The 15,507-nt window shown below is 35.8% G+C and overlaps 2 protein-coding genes across 3 annotated transcripts in view; one reads left to right on the top strand and one right to left on the bottom strand.

Annotated features, from left to right (window-relative positions):
- Window positions 1-15,507, bottom strand: part of LOC147910420 (uncharacterized) — a 40,542-nt gene that overhangs the window by 12,845 nt on the left and 12,190 nt on the right. The window lies entirely within an intron of this gene.
- The window catches only part of kon (chondroitin sulfate proteoglycan 4-like protein), a 50,546-nt gene that overhangs the window by 25,418 nt on the left and 9,621 nt on the right, over window positions 1-15,507 (top strand). For both annotated transcript variants that reach the window (XM_087403273.1, XM_011054809.2), the window contains 5 exons: window positions 4,779-4,995; window positions 10,891-11,485; window positions 12,600-12,854; window positions 14,052-14,249; window positions 15,158-15,359. In XM_087403273.1, the coding sequence (XP_087259399.1) occupies window positions 4,779-4,995; window positions 10,891-11,485; window positions 12,600-12,854; window positions 14,052-14,249; window positions 15,158-15,359 (1,467 nt within the window). The remainder of the gene's footprint in view (window positions 1-4,778; window positions 4,996-10,890; window positions 11,486-12,599; window positions 12,855-14,051; window positions 14,250-15,157; window positions 15,360-15,507) is intronic.

Genomic DNA, 15,507 nt, shown 5'->3' with positions numbered 1-15,507 from the left:
CATAGAAGACCTACCTACAACGATGACATTGTCGAGACAATGTTGTTTCGGCAGGTATGATTTCTGTAATGACAATTCCACGAGATAGAATGAAGATACAGTGGAAATAAAAGAAGATTAAACGTTGTATTTCGTTATTAAAGTATGTTATATAGCTTCTAAATATTAAAAGTTTTCGAGCATAAAAAGTCAAGAGAGAAGAATTTAATATCTTTAAGGAAAAATTACGTTTTAAAAATAAAATATTTTTAAAGTAATTAAGATAATAATGTTCGAAAATCTGAAATATTTCAATATTTGTTTTTCAATTTTTATTTTAATTTTTATTTCATTTTTTTCTAAAAATCCGTGACATTCCGTAATGGCGTAATATATCATATTTGAAAGAAAATTTTAACTTTTAGATGGCAGTTTTTAAGACAGAAACGTGATATATTTTATATATATTTTCTAGAAAATTAAAAAACTTCTTGTGGATTTTTCCTTCGGAATTATAGTGGTTATTGGTGTTCTCTTCAGAGCAATCATATTAATGGAAAGTTGACGAACTGCAGAGGAAATATGAAATTCAGTGTAAAACATCATTAATAAACAGATGGACAAAGTAAATTATTTGTTTGTACAAGAATTGCAAATCAATATTAATTAAAAAAACGATCAACAGGTTTGAATAACAGGAAAATTACGAATAATTTTAATTGCGACTATTTCCTCGACTTATAGATTGGATTTGTTGAAATCGATTATTAAAAGTATGTCACAGAGCACCTTCTGGATGGTTGCCCCGGATAATAGATTTTACTATATAGTAGTGAATCAATTGTTTGTCATTACGCTGAATCGTGACAATGAGTGAAAACAGATGATTACAATGGCACAGTGGCCGATATTATTATATCGAAAGTATGACATACGCGCTGTCTCGTGTTTCCGCAATGGCAGAGGGCTTAAATAATAGTACACCAGGAGCACGCGTTGCACAAAATCGCACGGATGGGGATGTAATTCAAACATTTGCTTTTGTTTTCGTTGTGTGAACAGCACAACATGGAACGAGACTCGTCTCGTGCATTAGAAACGGTCGTAATTACTGTTCGATGTATCGCTCGAGCAGTACTTCATCAATGCCAGCGTAACTTTGGTCAATCGTAAAATGTATTCGTGAAGTCGATCGTATTTATAATCTCGTTGTCGATCCTAATTTCATTACCGCACTCGCGATTCTATTTGCACCATGAATAAATTGGAAATCGCGATACGTCTCCCGTGAGAAACGGCGATTGGAAAATTCTCCTTCCACCTCTCGTGGCTACAACGCTCGGGTGTATTACGCCTTTGCGGCGAAATTCCAGATTATACGTTCTTCTGCTTGACAATACACCCACCACCACCGGTCATAGAACACTACGAGTTGGACGACCAAGAAAAGGCGGGGATATTCCTTTCTATTTTCAATCTGTCGCAAAATGCGCCAAAAGCTTTATAAGAAAAAGAATCGTACTATTATTTCTCAAGTATTTCCGAAAACAATAAAGATACGTATAAAGCATAGTATTACGATTAAAATATTATCGCGAGATATTAAAGTAAATTAGAAGAATAAATTACACTGTAAAAAGAGTCTGTTTGCATTAATTAATTAATTCTAATGAAAAATGGATAAATCAAAATTCATTGAAAAAAATTCTGGTTGAAAATGATCAATGAACTAAAAAATTCTGATCATATCAATCAGAATTCTGATTATCTTAATTAAAATTATAATAAAATTATGATAGATTGGATAAAAAAATTCTGATTTGTCCATTTTTAACCAGAATTCCAATTAATCCAACCAAACTCTTTTTCCAGTATAGTTAAATTTATTATAACTCCAGACGAGAATCAGATGTTCATTATAATTGGAATTCTGATTGATATGATCCGAATCTACTGGTTCGTCCACTTTCTATCAGAATTTTTTCTTCTTTATAAAGTTAGTAATTTCGCTGATATATACTTTTCAAACAGATATGAAAATGTAAATGTGAGAAATGAAAGTTTAAAAATTCGTGAGAGTATATGAAAATAAGATCAGTAATGGAATCCGCATTTATAATATGTGTAATAATAATTTCCGCGTCGTGCTTATGATTTCCTGTCATCTGACTTAGTTAGAGTAACTTGGCTGTCTTATGCTCAAGTGGCTGTACTCTTCATGTTCCATACGTGCCACAAGCAGCTTGATAACGACCGGGCTCTTTAATGCACGCCCGGCGCATCAGCCGCAGCGACTGGTAATCATTTCTCCGTAGCAAGACAAAAAATTCAACTAGGTCATTCCATTCGAATTGACGCGAACGAAATTGAATATGATCAGCACAAACAGCATCGTCCGTTCTCTCTTTCTCTCTCTCTCTCTCTTTCTCTCTGTCTGTCTGTCTGTCTTTAGACGCGCCCTCGTCGTTATCCTGTCGGCCGTCACGCATAATATTCCACGACCAGCTCGAAATGCAATTTACATATTCATGACAATTCATTTGTACCCTATGGCCCACCCCTTAGAGGTCTTATTAATTCCCTGACATGTGCCTCGCTAAATTCTCAAGTCGAGAAATAAAGAAAAAGAACTAACCTTATTCGAAGGTGGGTGCGAAACTTATTTTAGATACGGATTCGTGTACAGTTCTACAGAGCCCGGAAAACAGCATCAACTGGTTGTAATTACAAAATTCTTGATGGAATTTGCAATCAATTTCTCTACAGACGATTTAAGATCTTCTCGCTTTGCTCTTCAACTTCCAGTTTTAGTTTTCGGTATATCAGTAATTAAATATCGACATAGTTTGAAATGAAATTCACTTCATAGTAATGGAAAGATAACATTTCTAAACATAATTTTGAAGTTTAATTTTAAACTTTTTCAGTCCAAACACAAAATATAAATTATGATATAAGATCTCATCTGTGGTATACCGTATGTAACATACATATGTATCATATTTGTCGTATCTTTATAAGTGAGCGTGTATACGTACACATACGGAAGCGGACAATGCAAGTTTATATCTATATAGTCGATTGCAAGATTCTCGGCATGGATTTCGCTTATCGGCCGCTATTTCCTCGGCTCTGTAGAAATATAAAGGATATTCTCACCACACGACATATATTTGATAGCCACGAGAAATCAATAAAAAAATATATACATTCCGATGTGTCAAAATCATAATTCCGATATATCTGTACGAGAAGCTTTTTCACAAAAATTGTCTATTTTGTCAACTATTTCTTTACTACTATCTTTTTGAAGAATCTCAACTTTTTCACTATATACATATATATATATATATATATATATATATATATATATATTTTTTTTTAATTAAAATAATTTTTCCTCCTATTTCTTTTTCTATATATAAGAAATAACTTTTTAATATAAATTTCAATTTTATTAATCTATAATTCAAATTTTTATTAGATCATACTTGTGTGTGTGTGTGTGTGTGTGTGTGTGTGTATATGTGTGTAATTTAGCAAAAGCAATGCTTGTTGAAACTATCGCCGTCAATTCGTAAGACCGCTGAAATATTATGCCGTTACCCATGCAAATCTATCTTCCGAAAATCATTATTTCACCCCGACATATGGCAGTAACCACGCTGGGCGAATTCACCGGTATTTAGAGACGCGTAAACTGTGGTGGCCGCTGTTCTGCGGCGCGATTGGCCGTGTGCCAAAACATCTTACAATCAATAAAATTTTGCATTATACAAAAAGACCAAAGACTAACGACGTTGCGAAGTCATAGGCGGTAAACCGCAACGACGTTGTAAGATAGGGTCGGTTTAGCCACTGGTATTCCGTCGCAATCTGCATTCGCGATTCCGCGGCGTACCAATAAACGCCCATATCGGACGCTTATATACACATATTCCGTTGGTTTCTGTCGTAGCCAGAGTAGTAGCGCCGTTTCAGCATTCATCGACACAGTTCGAGGATAATCCGCCAACACGCTGAGAGATGCGCTTGTCACACACGAAGACAATTAACTTTGCGTTGCGACAAACCCACCCGCGGCGTGAAACCGCCGATTTCGCCAAATCCGTTGCATCTGTCACAAATATCAAATATACTTCGCGCGTATATATACATGTGTGTGTGTGTGTGTTATATTATTCGTATCTTCGCGTGACAACCTTACATCGCAGGAAGTTTCAAATTCTCAGTGTGAAATCGGATAAAGAAAACTTCATAAGGAACAGTTTGCAATTAAGTGAAATCAAGCAAATGAAGCAGATATTCAATCGTTCATTTCCATGAAAGAATTATTAAAACATTTTTTTAACAAGAAGAATGTTAAAGAAACGTAATGTATCGACTGCGTTCTCTGGCAATACGATTAATAGCATATTCGCAATGATTCCTCTTTTAATTAGGTTTTCTTCGATTCACTAACGATGTACCAATCGGAGAAATAAAAAAATAATAATGCTTGCCGCTGTTAAAAGCCCTCATTCGTCTAGAATCGCGATCATTCGTGGAATTGTATTTCTGTGTAGAGTTTCAAACGTGAATCAATAACGACCTCATTAATGTAATGTTTAATGGACACCAACTGCAAAACTCGACTGTAAAACACACTGTACGCATACTTTACAGATTTGTCTGAATGGAAATCCATCGAAAGTTTGTATTGCTATTACGTAATGATTTTTACGCAGTTTTCCCTGTCGACATTACGTACGTATCGAGATTAATTTGTTAGGCTAATTCTTCATGTATCTGATTCGCAGGTCATACAGATTATCTGAGAGGATGCATGGCTGACATAATTTACAACGGCGCTAAAGTTATAGAGTACGCCAGGTCGAGGAAGGGTCAGTCGGAGGCAACAGCCGTAACGTGGGGCTGTTCACCGGAATTCGACGCCACGAGGAGCACGGAAGTCAGCTTTGTCGAGGACGGCGCCTTCGTCGCCATTCCGCGCCCCATTCCGCGCTCCGGTTCGAGGTATATACCAAAAGTACCATTTTCCGTTGTAATATATATACACCTCCATTTATCATCGTCGCACCTACGGGACCGTAGAAAACGTAATTAAACCGTCGCGACGCAACCGTATTAACTACATTATCGATAATGATTATATCGATGCAAGAAAGGATACAACATGCTTTATCTCGCTAAGCTATTATACCGAACCCAGCATTATTTACTTAATTATCTTAATCCACTTAATTATCTTTGTCATTATTTATACACGGCTTTGCATTTACTCGACAATCATAATTTTTAAAGAAATTTCAAAGACAAAATTCATAAAATTCATGCACAAATTCGATCAATTTCTCTATTTTTTTTGCGAGACATATGAGACAACGTTTCAGTTTTAATAGCGAGTCTATCGTGCCATCACGTAAAATAAATACATTTACGTGGTTCATGAATCCAATATCTTATGGTAATACCGCGGGAAATCCGTTTCTCTGAGGTCGACAGCGACGAGGTTGCATAACTCGCATACTCGTGCACATAGCTGTACATCTACATCCAGGCCGCATTCAAGTCATCGGTCAGGGAAGGCCTTTCATGTTACGCGACTCCTACCACTGAAAGTCATCTCTCGTGCAGCTTTTAACGATTAAACTCATGAGAACGTTGTTACATCTCGAAGAGCTCGAAAACAACTGTTTCAGTCGCGAGAGTTACGTCACTGTTAACTCTTGCAACGAGACAGACAGCAATGCTTCATCAATGGGAACACTTTGATCCCTCTTTTCAGTGCGGCACAAGGACCTCGACGAAGTGAAACGGTCGATTGGTTCGAAAGCTTATAAAGCTACTTAGTGTGCTAGCAGTCGTTTGTGGAATTAATACTATTTATGATGTAAAGTCGCGGGTCATAATTTACATTAATGAATAAATATCCTAGTGTACAATATAATGTACAGATAGAATGCAATTTTATTGAATGATAAATTCTGTACGACAACGATAACTTCAATATATCCTGTCAATGTAGGAGATATAATGTTATTAATAAATTCAGATAAAAAAAGTGTATAACTTAATCAAAAAACGTAACGAGTTTTTTAAAGCTCGTTTTTTGTGACATTGAGTTAAAGAAGATGTATTTGTTAGTAAAATAGAAAGCTGGTTGATAAATGCAATGTATCTAAAATATACATACAAGCATATATATAATATTTTTTAAAACGGATTAAAGTATTTTCGGGATATGTACTATATAAATGCATCGTTTTTATTTGAGGGAAGTGGACATGTGCAAGCATATTGCAAGTCCCAGGAGCAGATTGTGTACATTGTAGTTTCGTGGATTCCCAGTATATCTCCAAGTACCTCAGAATAGAACTACGACCTCGAAAGCTTTTGTTTTTATAAATTAAAAGCTCAACGGGGACCAGCGATGTTTACATTGAAAAATGTACGTAGGATGCATTTCCAATAGTGACTACAGCAGGATATTACATTTTACAATCTATATTTTTACGTTATCTTTTTAATTATTAATCTTTCGTAAGAAAAATGCAAACGCTTATATATACGAATAGTTCTCAACCTTATAAAAAAAAAAATTTTTTTAAATGATATTTGACAATTTTTTTTATTTTGCAACAATCTCCTTTCAGCTCAATACACATATTCCAACGATATTCTAACTTTTTTTATATTCCGTCCGTGTAATACGATTTCTCTAAGCCTTCAAAATAAGCACTAGTTTCATCGATTACTTTAATATTTGAGTCAAATCTTTTCCCTGCGAGATTTCTTCATGTTTGGAAAGAAGAAAAAGTCACTAGGGACTAAATCTGGTGAATACGATACATGCGGAACCAATTATCATCATAGTTCAATTCATGCAATTTTATTACTACGTTTATGATGGATTGTTAACAAATGCGGCATCACAATGAAAGTATTTTTATATGCAAATGCTCATGTATAATAAGATGTGAACGCGATCATTTGAGATGTTTGCGAATTCGTGCACTTTTACTCGTCGATCATTCAACACAGTATTACAGGTTTTTTTTCAATGTCATTAGTGGTAGAGGTTTTTGGACAACCTGAACGTTCATCACTATTTATGGACATACGTTTAAATTCAACAGCTCATTTGTTAACAGTTGAAAAAAATGTGAAGCCTCTCTCAAAATTGAATCTAAGTTTGTTTTTCATTTTTGTTGACATTAAACCTTTTAAAACAAAGTATTTTACTGCACGACATTCGATTTCATCTATTATTTTAAAAACCAAAAGTTGTGGTTGCTTTACACGATCAAAACAAAGGAACTAATAAACGCCGTCTGAAATTTTGACAGTAACTCTCTGCAGGATCAAACTTGTCAAAAATTATAGCAGTTTCATACTTCTGGCATCATCTCTGTCAGGTCGAGAACTTTTCAAACTAACAACTTCGACATACGTGGCTATAGTACGAAAACGCTAAGCACGTCTGAGAGTAAAAACTTCAGTGAGCCAGATGTGTCCTCGCTATGCTATCCCAGCGAAAATTATTCGAGAGTATACTAAGAGGCAGAAAAACACTTCATTTTCACACGAATGCGGTGTACGCCGAGTAAGCGCGGTTAATACCGGCCTTCACATGCAGATAGTTAAGTCCTGGGGTTGCACGCATGGTTTCCCGTGTCTTGTACGTTTACAGAAGCTACGGCCGTAGGTACTCAGGCTCTTTTGTTGTCTCGAATTAAAAGCACTAGTTCCGAGTAGTACCTTAATTCAACTTATCTGAGGAAATAAATGTTGGTACCTGTTGCGTTAATGCGGCTAAAAGCTAAAAGCGAGACAAAAGGTCAGTCGGTTTTTTTCACATAAATGTTTGAGAGTAACCGACTCTCGCATCGAACAGGTACATAGTGCACCCCAGTAGATCTCGTCGACAAACGGATAAGTAGATAGTCAAGAGGAACTGAATGGATGACTGGACACTTGGACAGTCGTAACTGTTTTCCTTCCGTGGCGTTCTACCGTAAAGTCGATGAACCGTGAAGATTTCGACGTGCGCTTTCTGAGTTCAATTGATCTGGAAGATTCAAGTGTCACTTGTATGCATGATTCATACAGACGTTCGAGTTGTCTCCACTTAAACCAAGTGTACTTTTCACTGTTAAATCGTTATTTAGTTCCATTGGTTGTCTTTCGTTGCGTAGAATAAAACATGGAACTGTCGTGTTTAACGTAGATACTTTGATTTTCTTTCGTATATTTAGTCAGTTTAAATCGATAAAGACCGAAGGAATAACGGTCGGATATTTTTTCGTTATTTAAACCACTGGAATTTTTCGAACGGATTTAATTTTCACGAATATCAGTTAGCATACAAAGACCGAACATGTTATACTGCGCTTTTGGAAGCAAAATATGCACATCGACTGATGAGAAACGTAGAGACATACAAGCGGACCGTATTAGAATCCTTAGTGCACCTCCAGCACGGTAAACGATTAATTGCGTTTACAATTCGTGCAGGTACCTGTTTGCTTACAACCATTGTATTGTGTAGCTTTAAGACATTGACTAACATATCAGGTATTTTCATTAACTCCTAGATTTAATAGAGTTAAATTATAAGCTAATTTTTCAATGAGATAATCATGACTTGTGTAATTAAACTTGGTTAGCTTAATTAATGATATGCGTATTCTAACATAAAACTTTTTTCTCAACTGTTATCAATAAAAGATAATGGAAGCACAAAAGATAGAAAATATCGTAACAATCATGATATCGATAACGATTATTTTTATTGTCATTTTAATAGCAATGAAATAAATATGTTAAGAGTGGTGTGGTATAATAATATGATGTAACTTTTTAAATTCCAATTCTCGGTATATATATATTTTGCTATCGCGTTATTGTATATTATTGCATCTCTCTGTTATAACGATGAAAACTACTCCACTTTCGTAACCACCACGATTCATGTAATTAAACTTGCTTGGAGCTTAATTAATGACATGCATATTCTAATATAAAACTTTTTCAACTACCATTAATAAGAGATAATGAAAGCATAGAAAGTAGAGTTACTATCATAATAATCGTGATATCAATAACAACGGTTTTGATTGTAATTTTAATAACAAAATACGTAAATTAAGAATACATGGTATACTTAATACATATATTAGTATAACTTTTTAAATATAATATTAGTATTTGTACAAATACGCGCAATAGTAATTCCAATTCCCAGTATATACATCGCTATCGCGTTACTGTATACTATTGCATCTGTCTGTTATGACAATGAAAGTCTACTCTGCTTTCGTAACCACCATTGTAGCACTTCACTGTGATGTTACTTCAAAAGCAAAGTAATGAATCCACCCGCTGAAGTAAATAATCGGCTTTCATGTTCGTAGCAGTCGTGGCGTCTTCTCGCACAAGATGCGAAAATCACTCGCCCCAAAGTTTCTCCGGGTAGAAGTCGACTGAGCGAAATTTGATTTGATTACAATTATAAATTCACGGCGAACAATCTTCTTTCCCCTCTTGCTACCATCGTTTGCATTGCCTCGCTCGTTTAACTCGTGTTGCACGACGAATAACGTTTCGCTTGTTTAATCGCGTTCTGTAGTAAGGTCTGAACACCATACCGTTTCAAGAACGATGATTAAACGGAGAGCAAAACATACAATTATCTTGTAGAAATAATATTCTTGAAGATTTATAAATTGTGATAATTTATAAATTATTACATCTTTAAATTGTCAAGATTTACATCTTTATTTTATATCTGTATCTTATATACGTTTTATATCTCAATTAATCTTGTAGAATTTTGTATATCTTATTGATTACAGTTTAATTCGTTTTTTCAAAAAAGAATCATAGCCTTTCATCAAAAATAACAAATTATTCGACGGTGTCACGTTTGATCAATCGATGCATTTGTAAAGTTTCTCGTTCATGATATACATATACAGAATGTCCCGAATTTAAATGTCAAAACTTTAGGAGCATATAGGGAATCAATAAATTAAGAAAAAAAATCTCTTTTAAAAATATGCCGTTTTTGTTTCGTTTTGGAGAAAAAGAAAATCATAAAAAAGACAATGTAGTTTTTATTTTTGTACTTATTAATTACTTATTCATTCACATTGTCACTTGCTTAATATAGATATTGTTCAAAATGTTTACTTTTTGCAATGCAAGCAATTGCATCTAATACGGACAGCTCACGTTGCAGCCAAATACTAATCAATGTAATGACTCACCGATCCGACACTCTTCTGTCTGGAAATCAGTGTGCATATTCTCGCACCATCTCTATGACATTACTGTTGCAGAAATCATATCAGCATATTCAACATCAGTATGCATATTATAACAGGAGTAACTCACTCGACGGCTTCTGATAAGTAACTAACGAATTTGTAGGAGAAAGACAGAAATGTAAACAAAGTTTTCAGAAAACAGAATATTATTGTTTTCGTGTACGATGATAATATTTCAGTGCAAAAACGAAGCAATTACTTTTATCTTTTTATGATTTTTTTCAAAAATCGAGCATAAAACTCTCTAAACTTTCTTTCTTACTTTATCAATCCTTACACACTTTACACACTAAAGTTTTGACATTTAAATTCGGGATACCTTGTATGATACTTCGTTACCAATAATATTACTATTGTAACGTTGAATTATATGAAAAAATCAACTGCGAAATCCGATTGATGAGATACATGTAATATCAAAGTTTTCCATTATTTTATTAATGCTTATCAGTAATATAATCTGGAAAAGTACTCTCGATGGCGTCATGAAATCATCATGTAACGACCATAACATAAAACGAGTCCATCCTTAAGGGACAGTAACAAAGTTTCCTGCCAATTCCATCTTACGACTTTGCAGATGGGAATTCGAGATGAAGACCGGCGCCGATAGTGGCTTGTTGCTCTATAACACGGGGCAATCATCTTACGCCGATTACCTCGGCATCGAGCTGTTCGAGGGTAAGATTCGGCTACTGATGAACAAAGGGAATGGCCCGACCGAGTTGACACATGGTACCTTGGTAGCTGATGGTAAATGGCATAGCGTAATTGTGGATTTCAATCCGAGCGGCCTTGGTATCGCTGTTGATCGTCACGAGAAAACAATGGCTCTGCCATCTGGCGGCAATCGGTTCCTCGACCTGGCAGATACATTGTACATCGGCGGCACGGAGTTAAATAAACGCGCCCGAGCCTTAGGCAAGGGTCTTCGATCTGGCGACGTTAGTTACAAAGGCTGCATACGGAACATGGTCCTCGACAACAAGGACCTCAGTTTACCGGACGTCAAGGTCAGCCAGGGTATTGTCGTGAGTTGCGTATGGGGATATCCATGTATCGAGGCTGATCCCTGCGTATCCGGTGCATCCTGCATGCAACTGGGTGTCAACTCATTCAGGTGCAACTGCGACCAGTCGCTATGCATCAAGCCGAATTACGGCGAGGACTACAAGGTAGATCAATTTTAATTGAGTTTCAATGATGCTCCACCCACTTGGCGAGGGTTGTGAGCTAATTGTGTCACCGGCAACTAGTGTATGGATTTACGAAGATGCATAGCTAACTTAGTCAAGATATTATTTATATAAATTAGTTTTTAACAATCATTGCGAGTAATTAATATGAAATATTTTACAATTAAAAACAATATAAATAAGCTCTTGGAAATAAATTCAAACATATACTAAAAAAAAGAACTATTAGAGCCGCTAGTTGATAAATGCGATTTGTGTGACTGGAATTGATGAAGCCTCAATAAATTTTTTTGCCAAACGTTTCGATCCTTAACTGTGTCCTCTTCAGTGGATATATTTAATCAAAAATTATATATACAACATAGACTGATACAATCTCTTATAATATAGTCGAGTGAACATTGTTCCTCTTTGTACGCATATACACTTACAGATATATGTGCATGTGCGTCATATTCACTGGTTCAACAAACTCAAAGATACATTGGATCTTCACTACCATAGCATGTGGAGAATTGATTCATTGTATGTTATTGTTTGTGGCTTACAAAGGGGACATATACAGGGAACACATAAAGGGAAGCAACGTTCACTCGGCTATATTATGAGATTGTATCAGCTTATGTTGTATATAATTTTTTATTAAATATATCTATTGAAGATGATCACCATAAGGATCGAAACGTTTGGCAAAAAAATTTATTGATTGCTTCATCAATCCTAGTCATACAAATCACATTTATCAACTAGCGCGGCTCTAATAGCTCATTTTTTAAGAATATGTTTGATTTTATTTAATTTTATTTGCATCTCTATTGCACTAGTATCTAATAATAAAGATTTAAGAAATTATGTATATAGGATATTATTTATACATACATGCATACATGTATATATCTATATACAATCATTATTATTAAAATAATAAATATTATAGTTTAATAAAAATATATAAATATATGTATATGCAATTCAATATTAATAACATCTATAATGTACACATAAGAAAACATATAGTACAGATGTTGATAATATTGAGATAAAATTAATATCTGCATTCATAGAATGAAGAATCGATATGGTGTGTTTGCAGATGTACTCGAATACTACCCTCCCTGTAAATTTGGAAATTCTCTCTTTGAGTCCTATACTAGTTTCTGAAGGGGAAAATGTGTTGGTAACGAACGAAAACATCGCGATGGTATTGGACATCGCCAAATACGGCTTGGAAGAAACTGATGTCTCATTTACCTTAGTGACACCGCCAACATATGGAACGTTGGCATTAGATCTCCTAACATCCCGAAATGATCATTCCTTCACGTTGCAAGACATCAATCAGGATAAGGTAATCGCCTAATCAGCTAGTCATCCATTTACTAAATCCTTTAATTAATGTTTAATTCCGTTTCAAACTCGTTGCTCGATTATAAGCCTGCAATCACAAGGATTGCTACAATATTAATCCACCTGTCGGTTACGATAAAAGTCGAAATCACCGAGAAGTTTGCGGAAGTACGTATAAGAGACGAAACTCGGTCGACATGCACCTGACATTAATTAATATCAGGTGACTAAACGCGGTCAGAGCCGGCTGGCCGGGCATGGGCCATAGAAGGCCGGAGAAACATGAAAATCATGTGTTCTTCCAGTTCGTCATAGGACCACGCGCTGCTATACATAGTACGCGCCATAAGGACTAACTTTAGAATCGTTAGAGGCGGGAACATGGAGGGTCGGCCGACTTGCTCTCACTCGCTCATTCGCCCCTGCTCCTCATGTTACCCACACTCAATTTATCTAGCGACAGTGCTCTATTTATAAACCACCCCCGCCACCACTCATTAATGGTTTTTCGTTAAAGATCGCGTAACGGTCGCTTTTTATCCGCCGCCCCAGCGTCTGTCGTTTATTGCCAATTGTTTTCCAATCGTTAAAAAAAGAACAAGGAAAAAGCTCGCGTCTTCTCCTTGTCTCGACTCGGATCATCCGGGGACGACGCCCACTTGATATGCTAATCGACGATTTAACTCCTGTACTCCTGTCGCTCTAATTAATTTTCAACCGCGGTCGATCTCGAGTGTTAGATCAAACGCTAGAAAGGATAACACGGAGTCGGGTACTCTGACGTACTCTCCCATGATTAATTCTGATTCTGTAGCACGATGTAGTGTGTGTTTGCCGATTGAGATTCTCGTGAAACAGCGAGCTCTCGCACAAGTTAAGGTTCACACATTCCTCGTTGTACGGTTACTTCTAACCGATATTGCGATACATAACGGATTATTGATACTCGAGTGATTTCTTTCGAATGCAAATTTACTTTACCGAGATAGACTTTGCGCGAGTATAAAAAATGCAATCAATTACCATATCGTTTGTTTTCAATTTTGCGATTTATTAATAAAAGTAATTTCGTTTTAATAATAGTAAAAGTAATTTTTTAAAAATTTTGTTAATTATTGGAGTTTGCTATATGTGAACATTGCTATGTGTTGGATATGATGTACGGCATTATCCTTATGATAATTGACTTCCCCAACAGATACAGTACATGCATGATGGTAGCGAAACCACAGAGGACAACATGATTCTGGAATTGACGTTGGTGGCCGAGACAGGCTATACGCTTCCAGGATACCTCCAAGGACGCCTCAGGTTCCCTCTTCATGTTAATGTCACTCCTGTCAATGACCCCCCGTTACTCGAGATACCGACTGCCAAAGTGCTGCGTCTGGCCCAAGTAAGACACGAAAATAAACTGTAAGCTCTTTTTGTTTCTTTATCTAGTCTCCGAGGCAATGTATTTATCATGATACGTTTTTCGTCATCGACGACAATGCGCGATAATTCGAAACACGTTACGTTCGGCTTAGCCGAAACAACCGGCAGTTCATGCCACTCAATTAAATCAATTAATGGGGAGGCCATATGAAATAGTAGCTTATTTGTGGCTCGTGCATCTTCGGAGAACGTGGCAATTTAGCCGCAACGAAATCGATTTAACTCGCTCGCGCGCCGGTCATCGCTCTTAATTAACTGCGCGTGTAAGCTCGAGGGTATGCGCGCGTGTATATCATGCACGCGCATAACGCATATTTCTTTCAATCTGGATGCAAATTCTCAGAAGAGTAATAAGCGTGAAATATTAAGACGGAAATTACAATTACGATATATATGTTCACTTAACCTAATCCATACCAGGGCAATTCCAACACGCTAAATACGCTACAACTATTTTAGCAAATACGAAATGGTATATAGCAAATACAAATAGTAAATAGTAAATAGTTATAACAATTAACTGTTAATTACTTTTTTAAAATGTACAAAAATGTACAAACAAAAATAATGGTCATGTTAAAACTAGTGCGTAGTAATATTAAAATCAAAACAAGACCTTTTACATTGATTCTTTCACTATTTCAAATTATTTCTCAATAAAAAAATTGATTGCTAAATAAATGTATTGATATAAAATATCAAAGCGTGTATTCGCTATATCTCGCTTGATGCGTTTTACGTCAGCACGAAAATAACAGCGCAATTTTTCGCCAATTCGTTAAATCCTTTCATTCAATATGTCTATGCAACATTCGTCGGATGATCTCGGGCAAATATAAAATGTGCGAAAAACGCTGATATTCACAGGGTACAAGAAAAACACTGACCAAGGAGTTAATATGGGCCATAGATGCTGACACTCCGTCGGAAATGCTGATTTATACGGTTTTACGAGCAGATACTGACGCGGGGCACATCGAGAGAGTTACTTATCCATTTCGACCTATCGACACGTTCACGCAAGCCGAATTAATGCAAGGTCTCATTGCGTATGTGCATCGTGGAAATGGTAACAATTCATTACTATTAAACACAAAAAATGTTGTATTTTAAATTAGCATATTTATTAATCTTTTTATGTTGTTGTTGCAATATCTTTTATTTCAAATCTGCAAATCTGTAATATAAATGCCCAGCAATGAAAAATATACGAAGGA

This window comes from Acromyrmex echinatior, chromosome 2, assembly GCF_024713525.1.
Source record: "Acromyrmex echinatior isolate Ae372 chromosome 2, ASM2471352v2, whole genome shotgun sequence".
In the NCBI taxonomy this organism is placed as follows: Eukaryota; Metazoa; Arthropoda; class Insecta; order Hymenoptera; family Formicidae; genus Acromyrmex; species Acromyrmex echinatior.
The sequence above is the reverse complement of the archived record's forward strand: the minus strand, read 5'-3'. Positions and strand labels throughout refer to the sequence as shown.